The sequence below is a fragment of the Amphiprion ocellaris genome, chromosome 4 (assembly GCF_022539595.1).
Source record: "Amphiprion ocellaris isolate individual 3 ecotype Okinawa chromosome 4, ASM2253959v1, whole genome shotgun sequence".
NCBI lineage: Eukaryota > Metazoa > Chordata > Actinopteri > Pomacentridae > Amphiprion > Amphiprion ocellaris.
In genome coordinates, this window is record NC_072769.1 from 14,187,881 (window position 1) to 14,208,303 (window position 20,423).

A 20,423-nucleotide genomic window follows, 5' to 3' on the forward strand; every position below is an offset into this window, starting at 1 on the left:
ATCCTTTGCAAACTTCTAGCGTTGTGTAGGACTTGATTACCCGGGCTCTAGTGTCAGAGGCTTCACCTGTAGATGTAGCCTTAGTGACTGACTGAGGCACTGTGGTGTCTTTGGCTCAATATATTTACCCTGAAACTACTGAACTTAAAACTAAATGTAAAACAGTTTGAAGACAAAAGAAAAGTCATTGGTCCAAATATTCCAGGGAGTTTTATTTCATCAGGGACAAATTCAAACAACTGTAGCATTACTTTGAAGTTAACAGCAACATTTTCATTTTCAAAACTGCACAAAATAGGCCCTCTCATTTATCTGGCAAACAAAAAACATCTTCAGGACACGGAAGACCTCCAGTACCTCTGTTCTTTCACCAGTACTCAGCAGTAGTGGTGAAATAATAGAGAAGTGCCCATACTCCTGAAAAGTGCAACTGAGACTTGTTGCAGTCACACTTATGTGTCAGCTAAGGTGCACAACCTGCTGTTTTGTTATTTAATGAGTAGGCAAACTCACAACAGTAGTAAAATGCCCCCGTTTTGGGGCTATAGGTATACAGTGTCCACAAACCCAACACATTGGTTTATATAGCATTTATTATTATTATCGTCCACTTACTGTCCATTTAAATGAACCAAATGAAACTTGACACATGACATAATAGTCTTGCCCTTCAACACTGTGAGCAAGTTAGTTATTGTAGTCTCTTCAAGCTTCATCAGCCAGAAGCATGAATCACTCTGCTTGATGGAGCAGTCTCTTACACAGGCCAGCATCACAACTCACAGGGAATACGGATACGTAACGCAATCATTGGTAGATTTGTGGATGTTTGTTTAGAAGAAGACAGCTGTATCAAAGAGGTCGGAGAGAGGAGTGTGCCATTGTATGGTTTGTGTCATTTGATTAAGAAGTAAAGAGAAGTTTAAGGTCTATTTTCTGATTTTTCTTCTGGTGTGCTCAGGGTTGGCTCTGGATGTGTCTGCGCAGCTCCTGGGCTTTATCCCTCAGATCAGGTCTGCTGTCTGACTGCAGCGTGGACAGAGAGCGCTGCAGCTGCTCCCGGCTCTTCACAGACACACAGTCCCACTGCTCGCTCTCTGTTAATACCACACATCAATATTTCATCAGTTACACGCCAGCAATCTATGATGCGGTTAAGTACGATCACATACATAAAGACTTAAACAGTAGTTATAGTGGATGTTTATAAATGTGTTTGTGCTGTTAGAGAGCTGGTCCTGTCTGTGAGGAAGAAAACAGCTTGTACATTACAGGAATGAAATTCTACATATCTCTAATATCAGTCATAAATAAAAGAAACAAGAAACTGGCTTTGCATTTACTAGAAGGGTCTAGTTTAAAGGCGGCAGTACTTGGAGCTAAATGCCAAAAAGACAGTGTTGATGTTTACCGTGTCAGTTTAGCATGTTAGCAGTTAACATTTTCCTGGTATCAGACACTATGCAGTGCAGGCTGATGGGAAAATCATCACAGGTATTTAAATATAAACCAAAGTATTCAACAAACTAATAATTTAACCAGAGCTGTCCAGACATTAAGTCTACAAATGTAACCATTATGACCTCATGGTGGTGCTAGAGGAAAAGTCAAGGGATCACCAATAATCAAGATCATTGGGAACTATGTGGTGTGTTCCTATGCCTATACTACTATACTATATAGTGTGCCAGGAAAAGATTTAGTACGTTCAAATGCATAGTATGAAAATGCCAGGATGTCTGACTACATACAGTGGGGTTTCCTGTGCACAGTTAAATCAAATATGTCATGAATTTTAACAGTTTAAAAGCTCATTTGGCAAAACAGATCGCGATGGTCAAAGTTTAAGGCACAAAATTGTGTCAAAGGAGTATGTCCCAAATGTATACATGCTGCATGAAACAGTGCACACTTTATAAGGGCAACTGTACTAAGTACTTAAAGTTAAAAAGACACAATATGCAATTTGGAACACAGCCATTTGCTAGTAATGGTGAATGTATGCACAAAACCCAACATCTGTTGGGATATTCCAGTGTGGGCCAAACACATAGAGTGGCACAGTCACTAGGACTGCAAAAAAAAAAAGAAAAAAAACATGTCCTATTCAAATTTGCTCACTGCCAATTACATTATTAAAAGTGCCTAAAATATATGAATATACAGTTCAATAACCAGAACAGAAACCCTGAGGGTCCTTCCTTCACATCACAAACTCATCGGTGAAAAACAATGCATTTACACTACTATACACAGTAAATGCTTACCTCCGGTTCTTTTTACGATCAGATCAACAACTGACAAGGCCTCTGTTCTCACAGAGGAGTAACTTTTGTTTTCTGGATAGAAAAACAACACGAAGATGGTGAGTCAATGCACACACATATTATACTATAATTCAATTTGAAATAGTGAGGCCTTTACCTAAAGGATATGTGAGAGCAGCACAGGTGTCTGTGAGGATCTGCGACAATGCACTGAAGTCCTCAGTGCCTTTCTCAAGCAGCAATAACCTGGAAAGAATTAAATAACTTTAATTGATGTTTTTTTTTTTTTGTTTTGTTTTTTTTTTTTTTTTTAAATGAATAAGTCATGGGTCAGGCAAAATTTTAACAAACTAACAAGAAAATGTTAAGACAATTTTTTGTTTGGTCCTTACCCCTGGAAGTACGCCTTCATGGACTGTAGAACAGCAAGCTGGACTTTCCAGGTGCTCAGTTTGAGTTTCTCACACATTAGACTGCACACCTCCACCTGGAAACGTGCTGCATACAGAGTTTTCAGAATGTTACTGGAGGATGGATGCATCTCAGCCTCCCAGCAGCCCACCCACATTTCCAGCCAATGTTGTGGAGAGAACTATGAGTATTATGTTAGTTCTGCCACAAACTTTACGCCCCCAGCAACATATGAGTGAACAAAAGAGATACGAAGGTGGTATTCAGATGTAGTTTATATTATTTCAAACATAATCAGTCTTAATTAGTGAACGGCAATAAAGGTGAATGCTAAGTACAGCAACATATGGACTTAAAACACATCTAGAAGTATAATAAAATCGACAAAATGGAAAATGCAACCAATATATGTGTGAAGAAACATAAAAATACTTCATCTATTTTGAAACTCACAGGGTTATCTGTCATTCTGAAAAACCATCCAACATCTACTGTGACTTGTACTCCAAGTAACTATGCAAGATGCAACCTAGCTTTGACTGCAAGTTTTATATGCTGCACCTATCACTAATGGGTATACAAGCCAAGTGCTTAACCTTCACATATTGGCGTGGGTGCATTTTCAAGGTTTAAACAAGGACATGTGGTCTGCCACATGAGTAGAAACTGGAAAATTGAGTCACATGTCCAGCAGGAAGATCTATTCAAACCTTGCCATATAATATAGTTGCAGGATTGTGTCCAGGATTAATAGTTTACAACAAGCAAAATACAAGTCAAAACTAGTGTTCTGCATAGATGACATTCGTTAGGGTTTATATATATATTACTAATCTAGTTAACATGTAAAACAGTGGTTCAGTTTAGTCCCTTCTTCAGATGAGCTGGAACTTACCCTGAGTCTGTGGGTTTCTAGGCCAAGCCTTTCCGAGAGTCTCAAAAGCACAAAGCAGAGCTTCAGTCTGCAGCTCTTTCTCCTTCACGTCTCTATCATCATCATCATCCTCCAGCGACCTCGGGGATGCACCACCACTCTCTGCACAGCTCTGTTAGGAAATGATGAAGACAGACTGAGCACCATCAAAAGTATTCTTAAAATACATGGATGTCGGTAAATATGGCAGTCATAACAAACAGGTGGCAATAGTAAATGTAGAGTAGATTGGGTCTGACCTTCTTGATCAGAGGGAAAAGGATCTCTGCCATGTCGCTGAACCAGTCTTCCTGGCTACTGTGGAGCATGTCTCCAGCACAACGCAGAGCTGCCATTTTATACACCAGGCTTTCCTTACGACATTCCTTTAGCACGACCTCTAACACCTCAGAGATGGTGGGTTGGCTGCTGCAAGGCTTCTGTAGCTCTGCACTAAAAGCCAGAGGAAGAACAGAAGCAATAAAGTATAAAAAACAGTAAATAAATGTTGTGTTTCAAAGAAAAAGTTGCGCAGGACATTTTACCTGCATTTAGACACTACTGATCCAATGGCTTTCAACAGCTCCTCCTGGAACCAAACAGAAAAAAGTAAATATGAAACCAAAATTCAGTTTTTAACAAAATTATTTACTTCATATTTTGCTCTCCAGGTGTATTTGCAACCATTACCTTGCCAGCCCATGTGCGCCCAGATAGTCCCTGCATTAAAGCTGTCAGTACCAAGCCAAGGTGTGGCGCTACCAATGAGCCTGTCTGTTCCTTGGCAACGGTTGCCATGGCAGCTGCACCCTGAGCCTTCATCTTCCAGGATTGGGACTGCAGTGCTTTTTGCGTGATGGCGATCAGCTCGGTCATGTAGAGTCTGATGCCTCCAAAGCTTCCTGATATTAAAAAAAGAGTTTAAAGACTTAAAAGTTCCCATTGTCACAGTGACAGAAGTATAAATATACAGTATATTTAAAGCTAGAAAGATTAGTTGGCTAATCATTTTGTTTTTGTCATGTTGTACACAAAAAAATGCAAACTAATCCTGGTTCCACTGTGTAAAATATGAGGATATTGCAATTTACTTCACCACTGACTATTGTGAACTGTGATTCTTTTGATTTTTGACAGGACATCTGAGGATTTCATATTTAGTTCTTAGAAATTGTATTTTTCACACTATTTTTGACATTTCATAGACTCACTGATTAGGCGATTCATTAAAATAATAATAATCAGCAAGTTGATCAATAATGTGCACTTTTTATTTATACGATATTGGTGTTCTTTACCTGGAACGTTCTCCTGCCACACCTCAGCCCACAGTGTGGCATCATGGCTCTCTCCTTTCTCCTCATCAGGACCTGGTGCCTGATGCATACCCAGGAAGGCCAGTGGAAGAGCCACTCCTGCATGACCCTTCAGCACATCTGGACTGTAGTGGCTGATGGCGTGCACCGTCAACGCACATGAAGACTTGTACACAGGCTCTGAGAGCAGGACAAGAGAGTGAGACAGTAAGGACGAATGGAAAGCAGAAGAGCATGCAGTCTGAAATCTGTTATTTAGTTATTATTGCTCTGACTTTACAAGTTAGGGATACTTTATAGTTTCACTCTCTCACCCTCTTTCTCCAAGTACCAGGTGTTGAGCTTCAGTAGCAGTTTTTCTACACTGCTGTCTTTTGCTGTCTGATGGGGGAAAACACACGTCTTTATGATTCGTGAGAATGACTTTTACAAACGTTTTTTATGAGTCAGTGAGAAAAACCTCTGGTGTAATTATTGCCATAAAATTACTCTTGGTGCTTACCCTGACTAGGTGTCCCAAAGCAAAGGCAAATGATTTCTGTACTACAGTGCTTCTGTCATGGATACCATTCAGCAGGGCACTCATCAGTTTACCTGGAAATGCCAAAAAAAAAAAGCCCTCATTATTAGTTTGCTTACACTAAACACATCACATGAAGAGATGAAAACCTGTACCGTACCTGAGTATGGGGTGAGGTCCTGGGGACACTGCACTGTGAGGGAGACAATTACACTAGCACAGCCACCCTATGAAGAAGTGTAGGAAAATAGCAGACCGTCAACATCTTTGTGAATATTACAGTGGAAAAGGCAGACGTGAAAACTACATCAATTGATATAAAACAGGTTGATATGAACATGTACAGAAACAGGCAATCAAAGCATGAATTCATGACTACAGAACTATGTCTTACCTTAGTGCCCAAACCTACTCCACTCTTAAGCAGCTCACAGAGTCTGGGAACCATCTCTCCCAGTACAGAAACATCAAGGTGCTGCAGACACTGAATACAGGGACGCATGTTTTGTAAAACCTGAAATCTGTAACCTGTAATACTTAGAGACTGCATAAAAATTCAAAGTTCCAGGAAATTAGTGACTGAGAATCAACAATTATTGCATTTTTTTTTTTTTACCATGTTTATGGTCTCCATCATTGGAGAGGACTTGGCAGCACTCAGCCTGGCAGCATCCATGGCACTCTGGAGAGCCAGAAAGAATACAACATCATCACAATATCAGCTTCAACTTGTAATACATCTACATTGGTTAGGATGCAATAGGTGGCTGAGGTTACCTTTTCCTGCTCTGTGGCTCTGAGACTGAGGTAGTTAAGGACTTGAGGCTCCAGGGTGCTGAGGGCCTCCAGCAGGGCCGGGATCAAACGGGAAGCGTGAGGCTTTAGTCTGGCACCGGCAGTCTTACTGATCTTCACCAAGGTCTGGATGCTGATGGGGGAAGATGAGATTGGTTGAGAGCGAACAATGCAGACAATCAAATAGAACAAAACTGCAGAGTGGTAATGTGGTGACTGGATGATGAACAGAAAAGACATACTGCTCAACATCATGTCATGTTAAAAGAGCAAATGTCTTGTTGACTTAGTGATTTAGCTAAATTACAAGTTCAATGGCTGACAAAAGATAAATAAATTGGCAAATAATTACAAACAATGGATGAGACATTACTTGAGTGAAATCTTATCTTTTTAGGTCAAATTAAGTTTACTGGAAGCTGCTAAGCATCAGGTTTCATTTTGCTGTGGTTGGACAAAAACAATAGAAACTCAACTTTGAAGACAGGTTGAGGTATAGTAGCTATCCTACTCCAAGAAGTTCCATTCTAACCCAGTTTACCATCATCCCATTGTGCAAAATTTTTTATTTACTTCATATTTAACTGACAAACATAAAGCACAAGTTGCCTCAATAAGAGCAACTTCAGACTAGTGTCACACAGGAAAAACAAGACCACATTCATGGATGTTACCTCAGCGCGCGAACCTCTGAGACATTGCTAACAATGCCTTTTTCTAGTAGGGTGGGTAAAATCACTGCCACAGTTCTCTGGGCTGCAGAGCCTGTGGACTCACACATACGAGTGCACACCTGGACAGAGACAGAGAGCAGTGAAGGACAGGTACATGCTTACACAAACAAATACAAACATATACACAAAAACAAATGGGGTGGAAAAACACTCTTACCTTACTGAGTGTTTTCAGTGTGAGGTCTGCAGCCTTCCTCACTGACTCCTGAAAGGAAACAAGAAAAAGTCAAAATCACGTTGCAAAATCTTGACAAAAACGACTAAAACTGAATCTATGCTTGTAATAAATGTACAGTTATTCTACTATATGAAGTAAATGTCATCTACTTAGGCGTGAGATTTTACAGTGTGTACACAGTCAAATTTACTTCACTTGTGTCAGATGAATGAAATTAACAGTTACTTCAGATTTTTCCTTCTCACCTTGATGTCATCAAGGACTCTGAACAGTGTCTCCCACATCTCTGCCAGGTGATCAATGAGGTCATCAGCCTGACGACCACGAATCAGGTCATTCAAGGCCAGACAGCTGAAAGAAAAATCCATTTATCAAACACAATTTCTGGATTTTCCAATATAAAGTTAAGCCAACAAGTAACAGTGAATGAAACAAAAGCATAAAGTGATACACAAGACTGCATAATTACAAGGATCCCATTGCAGCGGTTATAATAATTACAAAAGTTAATATAATTGCAGTGGTTCAGGGCCATTACAGAGGACTTTAAAAGGAATTTGGAATACAAGTTAATTATACCCCAAATAAATCCCACATAATCTTACAGCACATTATAAAGACCTCTGTAAAATACTTTTTGCAGCAAGCAAGAAAGTCATTAAACCCTCCAACCACCACATTATGTAAAGACCCTGTTGCTGGATAACTTGTGTTGCCTATTTCAATACAATTTTAGCTTGAAAATAAACAAGAAATCTGGTCCAATAAAAGCATCCAACGAAAATGAAATACCTCCTCACACAGTCAGTGGTCACTCTTAATAATCTTCACCTTCAGGAGTTTTATATTTAGTGTCTGTATTGATATTGTACCTTGATTCACGCACTCTCCAGGTGTTATTGGTCAAGTTGGAAATGACATCCTGCAGGATCTCCTTAAGATACTTATCAACCTGGAATAAGCAAACATGCACACATTTCTTCTAACCATAACATTCTTTTATATCCATTCATTTTTACAAGTCTGTATTTCTGTGCATGTCCTGTATATGTTCAAGCATCAACTCCTACCAGGGTCTTATCAGTGACCAAGGCATCCCAGATGCTGGTCATGGCCTGACGAATGCTCAGGTTGGGATCAAACTGGTAGCGGTACAGACGAGGCACTAACTGTGGCAGGAATGGAGCCAGCTGCTCCCCGGCCTTAGCTGCGATCATGTGGAAACCAAAGGCTGCTCCCTGAAAGGACATGTAAGGTCAGGTAAGAGCAGGCAAGCTCAAAAAGTCAGAACAAGGCCACATGTCATGGATGTAAAAAGTGAACGAGTATGAGAATGATACCTTGCGTGAGTTCCACATGGCATGGTGATTGGCTAAGTTCATAAACTTGTACACAAGATCTGGTTGGTTCAGGTCGCTGGCCAATGAACAGAGCTCCTTGTATGTTGATAGACTATGACTGCCGAGAACCATCAGTATATGTTGTATAGAAACAAAAGAGAGAAGAAGGTAAAACAAAGTGAACCCATACAAATATGCTCACTGAATTCCAGCTCATTTGTAATCTTTTATTTATACCTTGACTAAAATGAGTAACCGATGTCTACCAATAGCGACTTACCCGTCAGGTGTTTTCCCCAAACCTTCTCCTTGGAACACCTCTGTATCTTCTGAGACTGCATGCCTCACTCTGTTAGCAAAGATAAATAAGCATGTCATGATATTCTCACAAAAATGTCCCATCCCTACTTCTTCTCCTCTGTAGAAGCAATACTATAGCATGCAATTTTTTTTCATTCCCTCCAACTTTGTTCAACCATCCACTCACCTTTTGCCAGTCATGAGGGTTTCCACTAGCGTGGACACCAGTTCCTGCTGGTCCCCCTCTCCTCCCATCTCATAGACAAGGCCAAGGCCTTTAGATGCCACATCCTGACTCAACTCTATATAAGATAAAGAAGATAAAGAGGGATGTCTGTTTTGTTTTGTAGTGTTTCAAAAGTATATTTAACGAGCACAAGCTGGTGTAAGTGATGAGCAGATCAAAGAGTCAGGTTAGGCTGGACTTTCATCTTACCATCAGGGTCTGAGAGAACGGAGATAAATGCAACTTGAATCTCCTTCAAATGGGACTGTGGGAGCAATGGAAGAAGGAGCAAATTATTTGTATTTCTAACAAAAGTGCCATATGATGAATCCGTTTGTCAAGCAAGTCTGAATTTCTTAAATCCCTTACCCCTAAATACTGTTATGCACAGACACTGATATTTCTCATTTTTTGTGGAACGGAAAACACGGCCAATAAACAAAGATGATACTCATTTAAATGATGAGAGAATAAAGTCAGTGATTGTGCAACAGCTGATGACAAAAAAGCAAAACAACAACAGCAGCAAAATATGTTGGAAACCAAAGAGGACAGTTTCAGTGTCAGTGTGTAATTACACAGAGAAAAAAAAACTTGAGGCTGGATATATTTTTTTAACATCTGACAATGTCACTTTAAAACAAAGGATGAGTAAAGATCTTATGCGGAAGAAGAAAAACAAACGAAAAGGTTAAACTCTGAAATAACAGGATAATTCACATTTACGCTATTTTGTCCGTTGATCTGTGACATTTTACATCTTAATATTCAGAACTTACAATTCTAAAAAATATACACACCGTAATTTCCTTGTGTTGGCTGAATTTCTTAACCAGGGAGAGCAGCCAGATGCAGGCTGCCTGCCGGACATGAGGGTTCTGGCTGGGTATATACCTGGACAGGACGGAGTTGAGGACCCAAGGAACCACATCATTGTTTTTCACATCTACCAGGGAGAGGAAGAAAGTGGAAATGATATGAGGCTAAAATCACGATTCTTAATTTTCTTGAAGTATTTTACATTTAGATAAAAGTGGTCTGTTGCATTTACAGTTTTTCGCAGTCGCTTTGGTACATTCCTCGAATCATCCTCGACATTTACAAAACACCAAGTGCATTTCTCAAAACAATTCGTACAAATGGCAAAACACCATGGATTACATGCAAAAGCCAGTCTCTTGCTCAAAATCCTTAGTTCATCTCTCAAAAGTAAATATCTGTATCGATAAACATGTCAGTGCCATCAGAATGACAAGTCCTTGTGTCATTGTATATGGATAGGATAGTCAGATTGATTAGTCATGTTGTCATAACAATGTACTCTGGAGGGATGTTCTGATGTAAACTATGGCTAAAGTTTTGATGACAATTATTGTAAATTGTAAGTTATACCTTAGTGCATGTGGGAGATCGATCACAAGAGACTGGACAAGATTCACATTTACACTTTCACTGGTTGCACTGTAATTTATTGACAGACCACGTCATTGCGATATAGGAAGGAAAACAGTGCTGCATAGCACAAAGAAAACAAAACCTCAAAAAAGTAGAAATGTGAAAATAGGACAATCTCCTAAGGGAAAACTGTAAATGCAGTGCTGTAGGAATCACAGTGCAGTCTTCCTACACCTCCTGACGTTCCTGTCTGTTGGGCCACAAATTCTCATCCACATCACAAATATCTTGTCTTGCGTCTTTGAGCAATTTAAAAAAACTCTAACCCTTCACACATTTCCCTTCCTTAGAGAAAGCCAAGATTCACCTGGGAGCAATTTACCAATTCAGGACAGATTTAGAAAAAAAGTCTAATGCAAATGTATAGAAATCTCCTTGACATATTATGACAACTTGTTCAACCATTTTGCATGTAAAGACTTATGCGATGAACTAATGCCTAAATGTTGTCGTGGGTGAGACTATCCAACAGAGACCCATTATAATACATTTTGATCAATATGACATAAGCAATTGATAATGTAGGAAACCGCAGATAATTGTACATAATCATTTGCATGGATGTACCAAAGCATTTGCAACTTGTTCAAAGAAATGAGAAACTGCTTTTTTGATGTGCACAAGTGACACAATGTGAAGATTGAACAAGTAGTTTTGAGAATTTCAATTTTGATCTAAAAAATGTACCAAAGCAACTGAGAAAAACTGTAAATGTATGCTAAGGCAAATTACATTGTTACTTATGTGACATTAGCAATGCAGAGTTGCAAGACAGAAAAAATGTCAGCATGAACATCATTGTGACAATCATTATTATAATGCAAGCTACGAAAAAACTGATCACTTGAAAGACTGCAATATGGAAAATCATCCTTAATACATGCTTGGCAATTATATTACACTTGCGTGAACTTGAGAAAATAACCCAATTCATTAGTAGTTATAATCCCTCTCTGCTTCTCTGAAAATGTACAAACTTGTACTTACTGTGTGGTGGGCTGTACTGGTCCTCAGTGCAGGTCCACGGGTCTCTGGCAGCTCCAGAACTGGTCCCTATTGCAGCACTGGTGATGGCCTCTCCGACTGTGAACTGCAGTTCCACCTGCTTGGCCTAGAAAAAGAAAAGTAGCAAAAAAACAGAGTGATACATGCTGTCACTAATATGCTATTTCATAGCTTTATAGCAGCTCAACAGAAATGAATGGAGACATTATCTTGTCTGTACTAGCAAAAATACCTACTTCAGCTACAGCTAGACATGTTAATATATCATCTTGAAAGTTTAAATTTCAAAAGAATCATATTCATATGCTTCTAAATCAGAACATGTCAATCAAACCTAATTCAGCTTAAATATAGCTTATGCTCCCGACAGAATTTGTTCAAATTCCCTCTTGTAAAACCTCCATACTGCTAATGTGAATGCAACCTTCCATCAGTGTGTCTCATACCTCTACGGAGTCCATGAGTCCCTGCAGCAGCTTCTTCTGGTGAGGAAAGTCTCCATCTCCAACTGGTAGGTAGCCCAGGGTCATGATCGATCGTTCCTTCATCTAGAACACACGCATGAAAAAGACAGGTGAAAACTGAGCTGAAGGTCTGATGTCTCTTTAAATTATACCTCATGAATACACATAAATATAGTATGCACTACGGATGAACTGTCACTGAGCTGAGTCTCGCAGCAGTCACTTCTCCTAGTAAGAGTTCCAGGTCACCTTTGTGCTCTCCTTGCCAGAGGGAATGCGAGCCAGCAGGTTTTCCACAGTAGAGAGTTTGGTGAAGCCGTCACCCTCTGCAGGGATCAGCAGGGGGCCATTCCGCCCAATTTCTCCCAGAGCTGTGCAGGCTGCTACAGCCAGCAGTGCACTGCTGCTGTCCAGGAAGGAACCTGGATAGACACGCACATAAACACTTGAGTGAAAACATAGAGATTGAAGCAAATTATTTGGCCTTAATTTGTATTCAATTATTACAAGGAGATAATAAAACAACATATCAACAACATAAACTTATCGTACTCTACCAAGTTGACAAATAAAGTTTACAATGAAAGAAATTCATCCAAAAATATTTAAATACCAATTGTCTTAGTGGCCATGGCAACAAGTTCATCATCTTTCTTGGAGGTGATGCTCATTTGCTGCCCTGTGTGGTGTGTAGAGTCACAAGAGGCAGCAGCTTTCTTCCTGCTCATGTTCCTTCCCACCATGTGGCCGAGAGCCAAAATGGCACCATGCTGAGTCTCAGGACTCTGTGATTCAACAAAACCAATGCACATTTACGCAGGGTAAATATGTACTCTAATAAAATTGACAAGCTTTCAAGCACTGTGTCCACACAAAGAGTCATACATACATGGTTGTCTTTGGTGATTTTGATCAGGTTTTGCACAGCAGTTTGCAGCTCATTGCCTGTCATGGTGGAAATCACCAAAGCATACAGCTGGGCTGCCAGCTCCCTCATGTCTTCTTTATTTGTGTTCATCAGACTCTGGAGAGAAATACCTGTTATTACAGCTAACTGTACTGTTAGTTATGAGATGTGCATTAGCTTACTGCTTTTACAATAACACAGGACAGCTTAGTGGCAGGGATAATTGTTTAGTGGCGCTGATATCTGTACCACTGATGAAATTGTAAATGTCCATGTGGAATTGTCTGCATCCCTCATCCAAGTAAACACAAACAACATACTCACTTTAATCCAGTCAATTTTATCAGCAAATCTGGGAGCCAGTTTATCTGGGCATACAGACACCACCTCCAGCAAACAGTACATAACCGGGATACCTGTTAAGAGATTATGATGCACTGAAAAAACTATTCCCTAAAAAAACCTCAACAAATACCTAAAAATGTATCAAGATTTCTTTTATGAGAGCAAATTGGCATAAAGTATAAAATCAGAGAAAGATCTCAGAAGACAAAACATTTCAACATATTAAAGTCACCACGTATAGGACTATTATTGGCATCATTCAGATGCAACCTGACAATACTGCCTACTCTGCACTGCAGATTCTGGCTTATAGCAATGAATGGAAATTACATGACAAACTAAAAATCACTTCACCTAGACCCCGTGATAATTTTAGAACCATGTTCTTCAAAAAAGCAGGCTGACTTTTCTTACCTCCTACAGCAGACAGGAGTTGCTGCAAAAGATCCATGTAGACGTGTACAGGATTTGGCTCGGAGCCTTTTGACACTGAGGGCTGAGGTTCAGAGGACAGCAATGTGTGGACATATCGGCCGATGGCTGGGGCATCATCCTGCATGTCTGACAAGCGTGTGGACATGGGCGTGGCCCCAGCACTGTGGGCTAAACACATCCTCAGGTACAACATGATCTGGAAAAAAAACAGGCAAAGAGATACGAAACGGGCACTTAGGACTCAGATCCACAAAAAACAAACTTCTCCATAGATACACAGTGAATTTGCAAAGTCATCCAGTGGCAATATTAATGGATACAACAGGGTCGGAATCAATAATGTTTACCTCCCCGAATGCAGATGGGTTGAAAGGAATTGTTGAGGTTCCAACAATGTACTTAGCTGGAGACTTGATCCTCTGTGCTGCCTAATATGACAAGATTAAAAAGATTTGAGAATCCTTATCTCCTAAAAAATGGCCACATTGCTACCTGAGTGTATTGCTGCCAAGAGAATGAGAAAGATGTGCAGAGCCTCACTTTTTCCTGGACATAAGCCACCATGTCAGGAAAGGAGGGCATTGGCTTTGGTCCCTCCTTCTCTGAGCTCCTAGTAGGAAAAGCTCTCAGAACCTTCTGGGCCTCTCCAGACACCTCTTCTCTTCTAAAACACAAAAAAGCCAACACATTTTATCTTTTCCTCTGTGTCTACCTGCACAGGAACCACCAGTGTTCAACTTATTTGTATCGTAAATGCTTTTGAGACTTTTTTTGAGACTGTAATGCTGATTGTGTATCAGCGGTTTATTTGCCATTTTGCAGAACTTTACTGTCATTTTGGAACTTACGGATCCCCAGCAGCCAAAAGCAGCAGGTATCTTGATGGCACATGATCAGGAGCAAACACGGTGCTGGCAAACTTCATGGCCACCTGGCGAACCTGCACCTCCGGCTGTGCCAAAAGAATGCTTGATTAGCCTCGTGTCTAGTTACTAAACTAGTCAAAATGTTTGTTTGAAACAAACCAAATACCTATTCTGCCTGTGTACACTCACCTTTCCAATGTATGCAGCCACCAAGGCCTCCATTAGGTTCAGCAGTGCCCCCTGTAGGTTGGCATAAGCTCCAACCATCATGGACAAAGCCTCCTGAATGGCAAGACGGACATCAGGCTCCTCCTGAAGAAGATAACACAGATTTTTAGAAATATTAACACCACATACACAAGGGTCCTCTCCTAAAAAAGGAAATATTATGATAAATTAGAATTGCTCATAAACTGTAATGTATTTGTTGTCTGTTGAGGAGTTTTCAAAGCATGTTAGATTCTTTTACCTACCTTGCACATGGACTCAAAAAACTGCTGCACTAGTGCAATATCCTTTGTGAAGAGCTGTGGCATGCGACTAGAACAGAAAATATAAAAAGTAAAATTGCTTTTATTCTTAAAATCCGACATGAAGTTTGTAATGTTGAAGAAAAAAGTGAAATATTTCATCATACCTGGACAGCTTTCCAACGGCAGAGTAGGCAACACACAGCAATTTAGGATCCTGCAAAGACAAATGTTGTTTGTTGCTATAAATCTAACTAAAGTATATGAAGCACAGTTTATGTGTGCGCTGTTGTTTGTAGTTTACCTCCTTGTATTCATTGATGAGTTTGGTAAGACCATTAAGCAGCATTAGTCCCAAAGGCTTATTAGTGTCAGGGCATCTGAAAAATGGGATGGAAAGATATCAAAATCAGCATTTCAACCTAAAAACCCACTCAGAAAAGAAACGTGTCTTTGTTGCTTCGACACAAAGAAAGTGAAGTGAACATGTCTTACACCATGCAGATGTGATGGACAAACTGTAAAGTGAGAGACAGCAGTTTGTTGTTGGTGTTGGCTCCAAACAGACCATCATACACCACCTACAGAGGAAAGAGGATGGCTGTTCAGCTCACTGGATGAGTTATTTTCCTTAACTGGATAAAGCATAACTGGATTAAATAAGCATTTCCCAGCACTACAAATGAAAAAACTTACTTTAAAATCAAGAATCTGAAGATATACTCACAAGCACATACAAAGATCATACCTGGATATTAGCTGGAAAGCACTCTGCAGCCAGGCGTGACCGCAGAAGATGTGGCAGGATCTTCAGTTTGACTCTTGTGCTTACCGGCTCATGTTTCAGCTCTTGCTTTACATTGCCACCCTGCAGTACATAGAGTTGTGTAGTTATATATTTCAATAAATGACAACATTCACTTAATATCTTTTCAAATTAAATATTGAGTTTACAAACCTTTGTTTTAAGAGGGACATCCCCGAGATACACCTTGAACATCTTGTTGATAATTAAAGGATTGTTCCAGTCAATGATGCTGGAAGATAAAAAAAAAACAACTACAATATTCATGATATGAAAAAAAGTTGATACTTTTAGCATTTCTGTTGAATGTACGTAGATCCAGCTTATTAGCCTGATACACTTTTATGACTAGCAGGTTTACCTAATGAACTAGGAATGTATTGTCTGAATTACAAGGTTTAGCGGACAAAGTGGGTGACAAAGTGGATGACTTGACAGTTGAAGCACGCACCTCTGTTTGCTCTTAAGCTCCAGATCAGCTGCAGTAGCTACACTGTGTCTAGTGTCACTCGACGCCACCACCAGATGCACCACTGTTTCCACCTCTGGGACCTGCTTTGCCTCGATGAACTTCACTATGCCCAGCTTACACTGTTGAAACCACACATACAACAAGAAGTCATTAGCTGATATTCAAAACAAACATAAACATTGTGCATCACCCCCCACATTTACATTCAAATCATTCTGCAGCTCAGACATATAACAGCACTGAACAGCAACTAACTGAAGCCTAATCATCAATTTCAGTATTGAGCTGGATATATTTTAGACATACAGTTGTCCCTTGTCATATTGCGGTTCACTTTTTGCGGTCTCACTGTATCGTGGGTTTTAAAATTCTATATATCTAATATTATATTGTGGATTTTTCGCTATATTGCAGGATTTTGTGGTATATGGGTATTTATTTATTAGTTTAATTATTTTTTGCGGTAAAATAAGCATTTTCTAGCCTAAAAAAATGTAAAACAATATAAAAAAATATTAAAAATAATAATTAAAACATATGAAAAGAATACTAGATCGAAATAAAATGCATAGAGTACAGCACTGGGCACTGATTGGCTCAGTGACCTTAGCATCAGTCTCCTCAACCTCCTCAGTTTCCCATGTATAGCATGCGTTCAGCATCTCGCTCTGATCACTGCGCATAGTGCTGCTCTGCGGTGTTGTGCGTTTTTGTGAAATTTTTGTAAAAAATGTAATTTATTTCAAGCCCTATGATGTCAATCAAACATTCTGCGCCTTCTAAGGCTTCTGACACCAAGCCCAAGCACCAGAGGACGATGCTTATCATCGCAGAAAAGGTGGAACTCCTCAACATGCTACAGGAAGGGAGAAGTTACACGGCTGTAAAATATATATAAATAATGAAAGAAATATAAGGGTGCTACTTCGCTGATTTTTGTCTATCGCGGGGGGTTCTGGAACTTAACCCCCGCGATAGACGAGGGACCACTGTATCTCATTTTTAAATTGAAATTTGTCTAGTAAGAATACACAAACATATTCCTGCCCCAATGGGAAAAAAATTGCTGCTACTCATTTTCCAGCTTCAGCTCTTGTACCTGCTCCAACTGCTCAGCATTCCACTGGGCTTCTCCAATCACTCTCTTGGCAGCATAAACACTCATCCCAGGGGGAGGCTGGGGGAGACCCTGGCCACTCGCAGCCACTGCCCCATCCGCAGAACTGCCCTGGGAGGACGAGGGAGCAGGGCGAGTTGGAGATTCATTCAGCACAAATCTAGAAGAGGGAAAGGGAAAAGTCAACACTGTAGTTCCAAATGCTTCAGACTAGACAGTTCAAGCTCTAATTTCACTTGCTAATTTAATACTCAAACCACAGCGCTAGGACTCACCCGTACGGCATTAGCAAAACATCTAACATAAACTCCAGTAGCAGGTGAACCGTCTTTGGCCTCTCAGTCAGGTTGAATGGAGAAGCATTCTTGGAGATGTCTGCAGGATACTTCATATGGTAAAGAGTGGGGATCAGCAGATGCATCAAGCTAAGAGAAGAAAGAGTGTATGAAGAAGAATGAAGAAAAACACAAAACAATAAACAAACAGCAAAGTCGGGTCACCTAAAGAAGAAAGAGATATCTATCTATCTAAAGTTTTATACATGCCAGTCAAAAACGAAAACTTGTGTGTACTTGAAAAACATACTTCTTTTCATTCAGGATTATAATATTACTAAATATTCTCATGCTTCCTAAATGTTTGAGTAGATGCGTCCTGTCACCTGTCCTGCTGTGGCTGCGGCTTCCCTTCCATGGCAGTGAGGAGAGTTGGGGCGAGCTCACACTGTTTTCCCACCTCCAGACGAGGGTAGCCCATCTTAATGTAGATTATGGTGAAATTCTGCAAATATATTTACCCATCATCACTCAAGTATCAAGCAAGTTTTTAATCAAGAGCAAAATCAGTCAAGGAACACTCACATGACCACATGGTCATGTGAACTTCAGGCATCAAAACACTGATGCAGGCAAGCAAGTCAGCTCGCAAGTTATTAGTCACGATCAAATCTTGAAATGAGCAGCACAGTAGATTCTCAACAAGCATCTCACATCTCTACCTATTTTAACAAAAAAGATGTTATGTAAATGTTCTCCTCTAGAAGACTGACATGAGGTTCTTACCGTAACAAAGGAGGCGGCTGCAGGGTCTTGGTACTGTACCAACAAAGTTTCTACCGGTAGCTGAATCTTTGGTCGGCTTTTAATCCTCTTGTTCAGGTGGACTAACAACTCCATGACCTAGCAGAGACGACATGAAACAGATGCATAAATATGACACAACAAAAGATCCAAGCCCCTACCACGCAGACGTGCATTAGGAGCAATTAGGTCAAGATCAACACTATACAATACAATGGATTTATCAGATATTTTGCTTAAGAGAAGCCAATACTTGAGTGGGAGGTTCTGATGGTATGATGCTGCAACTTATCCACATTTCTATGAGGTGTGGCGATAAAGCACAGGCTCAAGAGTAATTTTAATCTCTTTGGACACAGAGATGGGCAACGTAATTCTTACTTTCTTTCGCACACCCTCCTGAACGCTGGAGAGTTTGAGGAGAACAGGAGGTAGGAACTTGGAGATAATGTCCTGTAGCTGTTCATCCGTCTCTGCATGGCCCAGGCGGAGGAACACACGTTCCAGTTGATCTGTCAAAACACATGTAACACTTTTATCAGCTCTGATGTCTCATTTTCTAGTCCGTCTTTATCACGATACAATAACGAACACTAAGCACACGGTCAGTTTAAACCAACAGCTCTGCCATCATGTATTTGACAACATTTTTTCCATGCAAATATGTGATTACACAATATGTCTTCAACCACATGCAAAACACAATCTGTGCGACCTTCAGCTGCATATAATGGAAGAACAATGCCCCAAGCTTAAAACAGTTTTGCATGCATTTTGCCCCAGTTTGTTGATCAGCTCATCCTGTCAGCTGCTGTGTTGGTGCAACCATCACCCAGCCCTGCCTTCTTTCTCCTGGCATGGCTCACCAACCAGCTAGCTCAACAACTGACAAGACCATCCACGAAATTTGTCGTTTCATTGTTATATCACCGTTTTTTTACTACCAAAGACACGCTGCGCAACTAACCCCAACTGTACTAAATCTTCAAGTGATAAACCTATACCTTAAAAGTTTTCAGGAACGGAAAAATATAAATAGCTTACGTGATAGTTTCATTTTGACCATGACTGGGCAAACGGCCTCCTGACGTTAGCAACCTAGCTAGCAGCATAGCTTAGTAGCTAGCCATCGTTCCTGCCTCAGTTTTTTTTAAAACTACAATAAGCTTTATCGTCATTTCAAAAACATCCTAATCGTTAGGACGGCTAAATTACATTCTTACATGTGTTTCTGGCAGTAACGGACGCCACATTTAAGGAAATATTAATCGCTAATAACGCAGAGAGAAACTTACTGAGTTCATCCTGGGCAGCCATGTTTGCAGATAGTCATCAGCGACCCTCCCAGTTAGCTGAGTGTCACTGCAACCCAACAGAAGAGCCACTCCTCAGCAAGTAGCACACACCTCCATTCAATCAATACACAAACACAAATCACAATCTAGTGCTGGTACACATGCATTTTGCATTACAGCATCTAATTATATACGATAAAGGCGTGTGTACGTCTGCAATACACACTAATGCACTGTGACTGGTACAATAACACTATACTAGCTTTCACTTTCTCTTTTATTATATGGTACTCTGCTGTGTCATCTGAATTTATGTTACTCTTACACTAGTATTTCATATCATATTTAAGTATGTATAATTATGTTAGCTTGACTGGTTGAATTGTGCATACAATCTACACTGCAATGACATTTTTTTTATATATTCTACCTATTTGTGCCCTTTTTCCTGCCTGTGCCTCTGATCTTCTAAATAATGTGTTCAAACTTTTACTTGAATAACATAGTGTGCGATCACACTTCCTCCCCAGAATGTAGATCTCAATCATATATCCGCATTAAGAACAACCACAGTATCGTATACATTAAGCTTTGTTTTATATGTATATATATGACACATGTTTAAACTACACATGCTCTTTATAATGGATACTATAATTTTTATATAGTATATCTCATTTTCAATCTACCATTTAAAACGTGTTCTCA

The 20,423-nt window shown here is 40.0% G+C and overlaps 1 protein-coding gene across 1 annotated transcript; it reads right to left on the reverse strand.

Annotated features, from left to right (window-relative positions):
• Positions 1-191: 191 nt before the first annotated feature.
• ecpas (Ecm29 proteasome adaptor and scaffold) lies at positions 192-19,847 on the reverse strand. The gene is made up of 49 exons (XM_023272221.3): positions 19,716-19,847; positions 18,802-18,932; positions 18,403-18,519; positions 18,003-18,121; positions 17,617-17,766; positions 17,324-17,501; positions 16,204-16,343; positions 15,906-15,984; positions 15,696-15,815; positions 15,443-15,528; positions 15,252-15,327; positions 15,115-15,164; positions 14,951-15,017; positions 14,667-14,789; positions 14,460-14,563; positions 14,152-14,275; positions 13,959-14,039; positions 13,591-13,807; positions 13,156-13,247; positions 12,814-12,948; positions 12,538-12,709; positions 12,174-12,346; positions 11,907-12,008; positions 11,443-11,566; positions 9,801-9,946; positions 9,211-9,265; positions 8,962-9,076; positions 8,755-8,823; positions 8,475-8,592; positions 8,205-8,372; positions 8,007-8,086; positions 7,380-7,485; positions 7,114-7,161; positions 6,897-7,015; positions 6,205-6,355; positions 6,044-6,109; positions 5,822-5,911; positions 5,588-5,654; positions 5,410-5,501; positions 5,222-5,288; positions 4,890-5,087; positions 4,282-4,493; positions 4,137-4,180; positions 3,852-4,044; positions 3,574-3,724; positions 2,660-2,765; positions 2,425-2,513; positions 2,268-2,339; positions 192-1,097 (listed from the first exon to the last, which is right to left on the reverse strand). The coding sequence occupies exons 1-49, from the start codon at positions 19,735-19,737 to the stop codon at positions 958-960; spliced, it is 5,544 nt and encodes a 1,847-aa protein (XP_023127989.2). The 5' UTR covers positions 19,738-19,847; the 3' UTR covers positions 192-957.
• Positions 19,848-20,423: the final 576 nt, after the last annotated feature.

Bases quoted from the DNA above. Each gene is read 5' to 3' on its own strand.
- ecpas (XM_023272221.3), bottom strand. From the start codon at position 19,737: ATGGCTGCCCAGGATGAACTCA. The intron at 8,373-8,474 runs GTATCATTCTCA...ATGTCCTTTCAG, and splicing joins CCATGTGGAACTCACGCAAG to GGAGCAGCCTTTGGTTTCCA. The intron at 7,162-7,379 runs GTGAGAAGGAAA...GTTTCCTTTCAG, and splicing joins GAGTCCTTGATGACATCAAG to GAGTCAGTGAGGAAGGCTGC.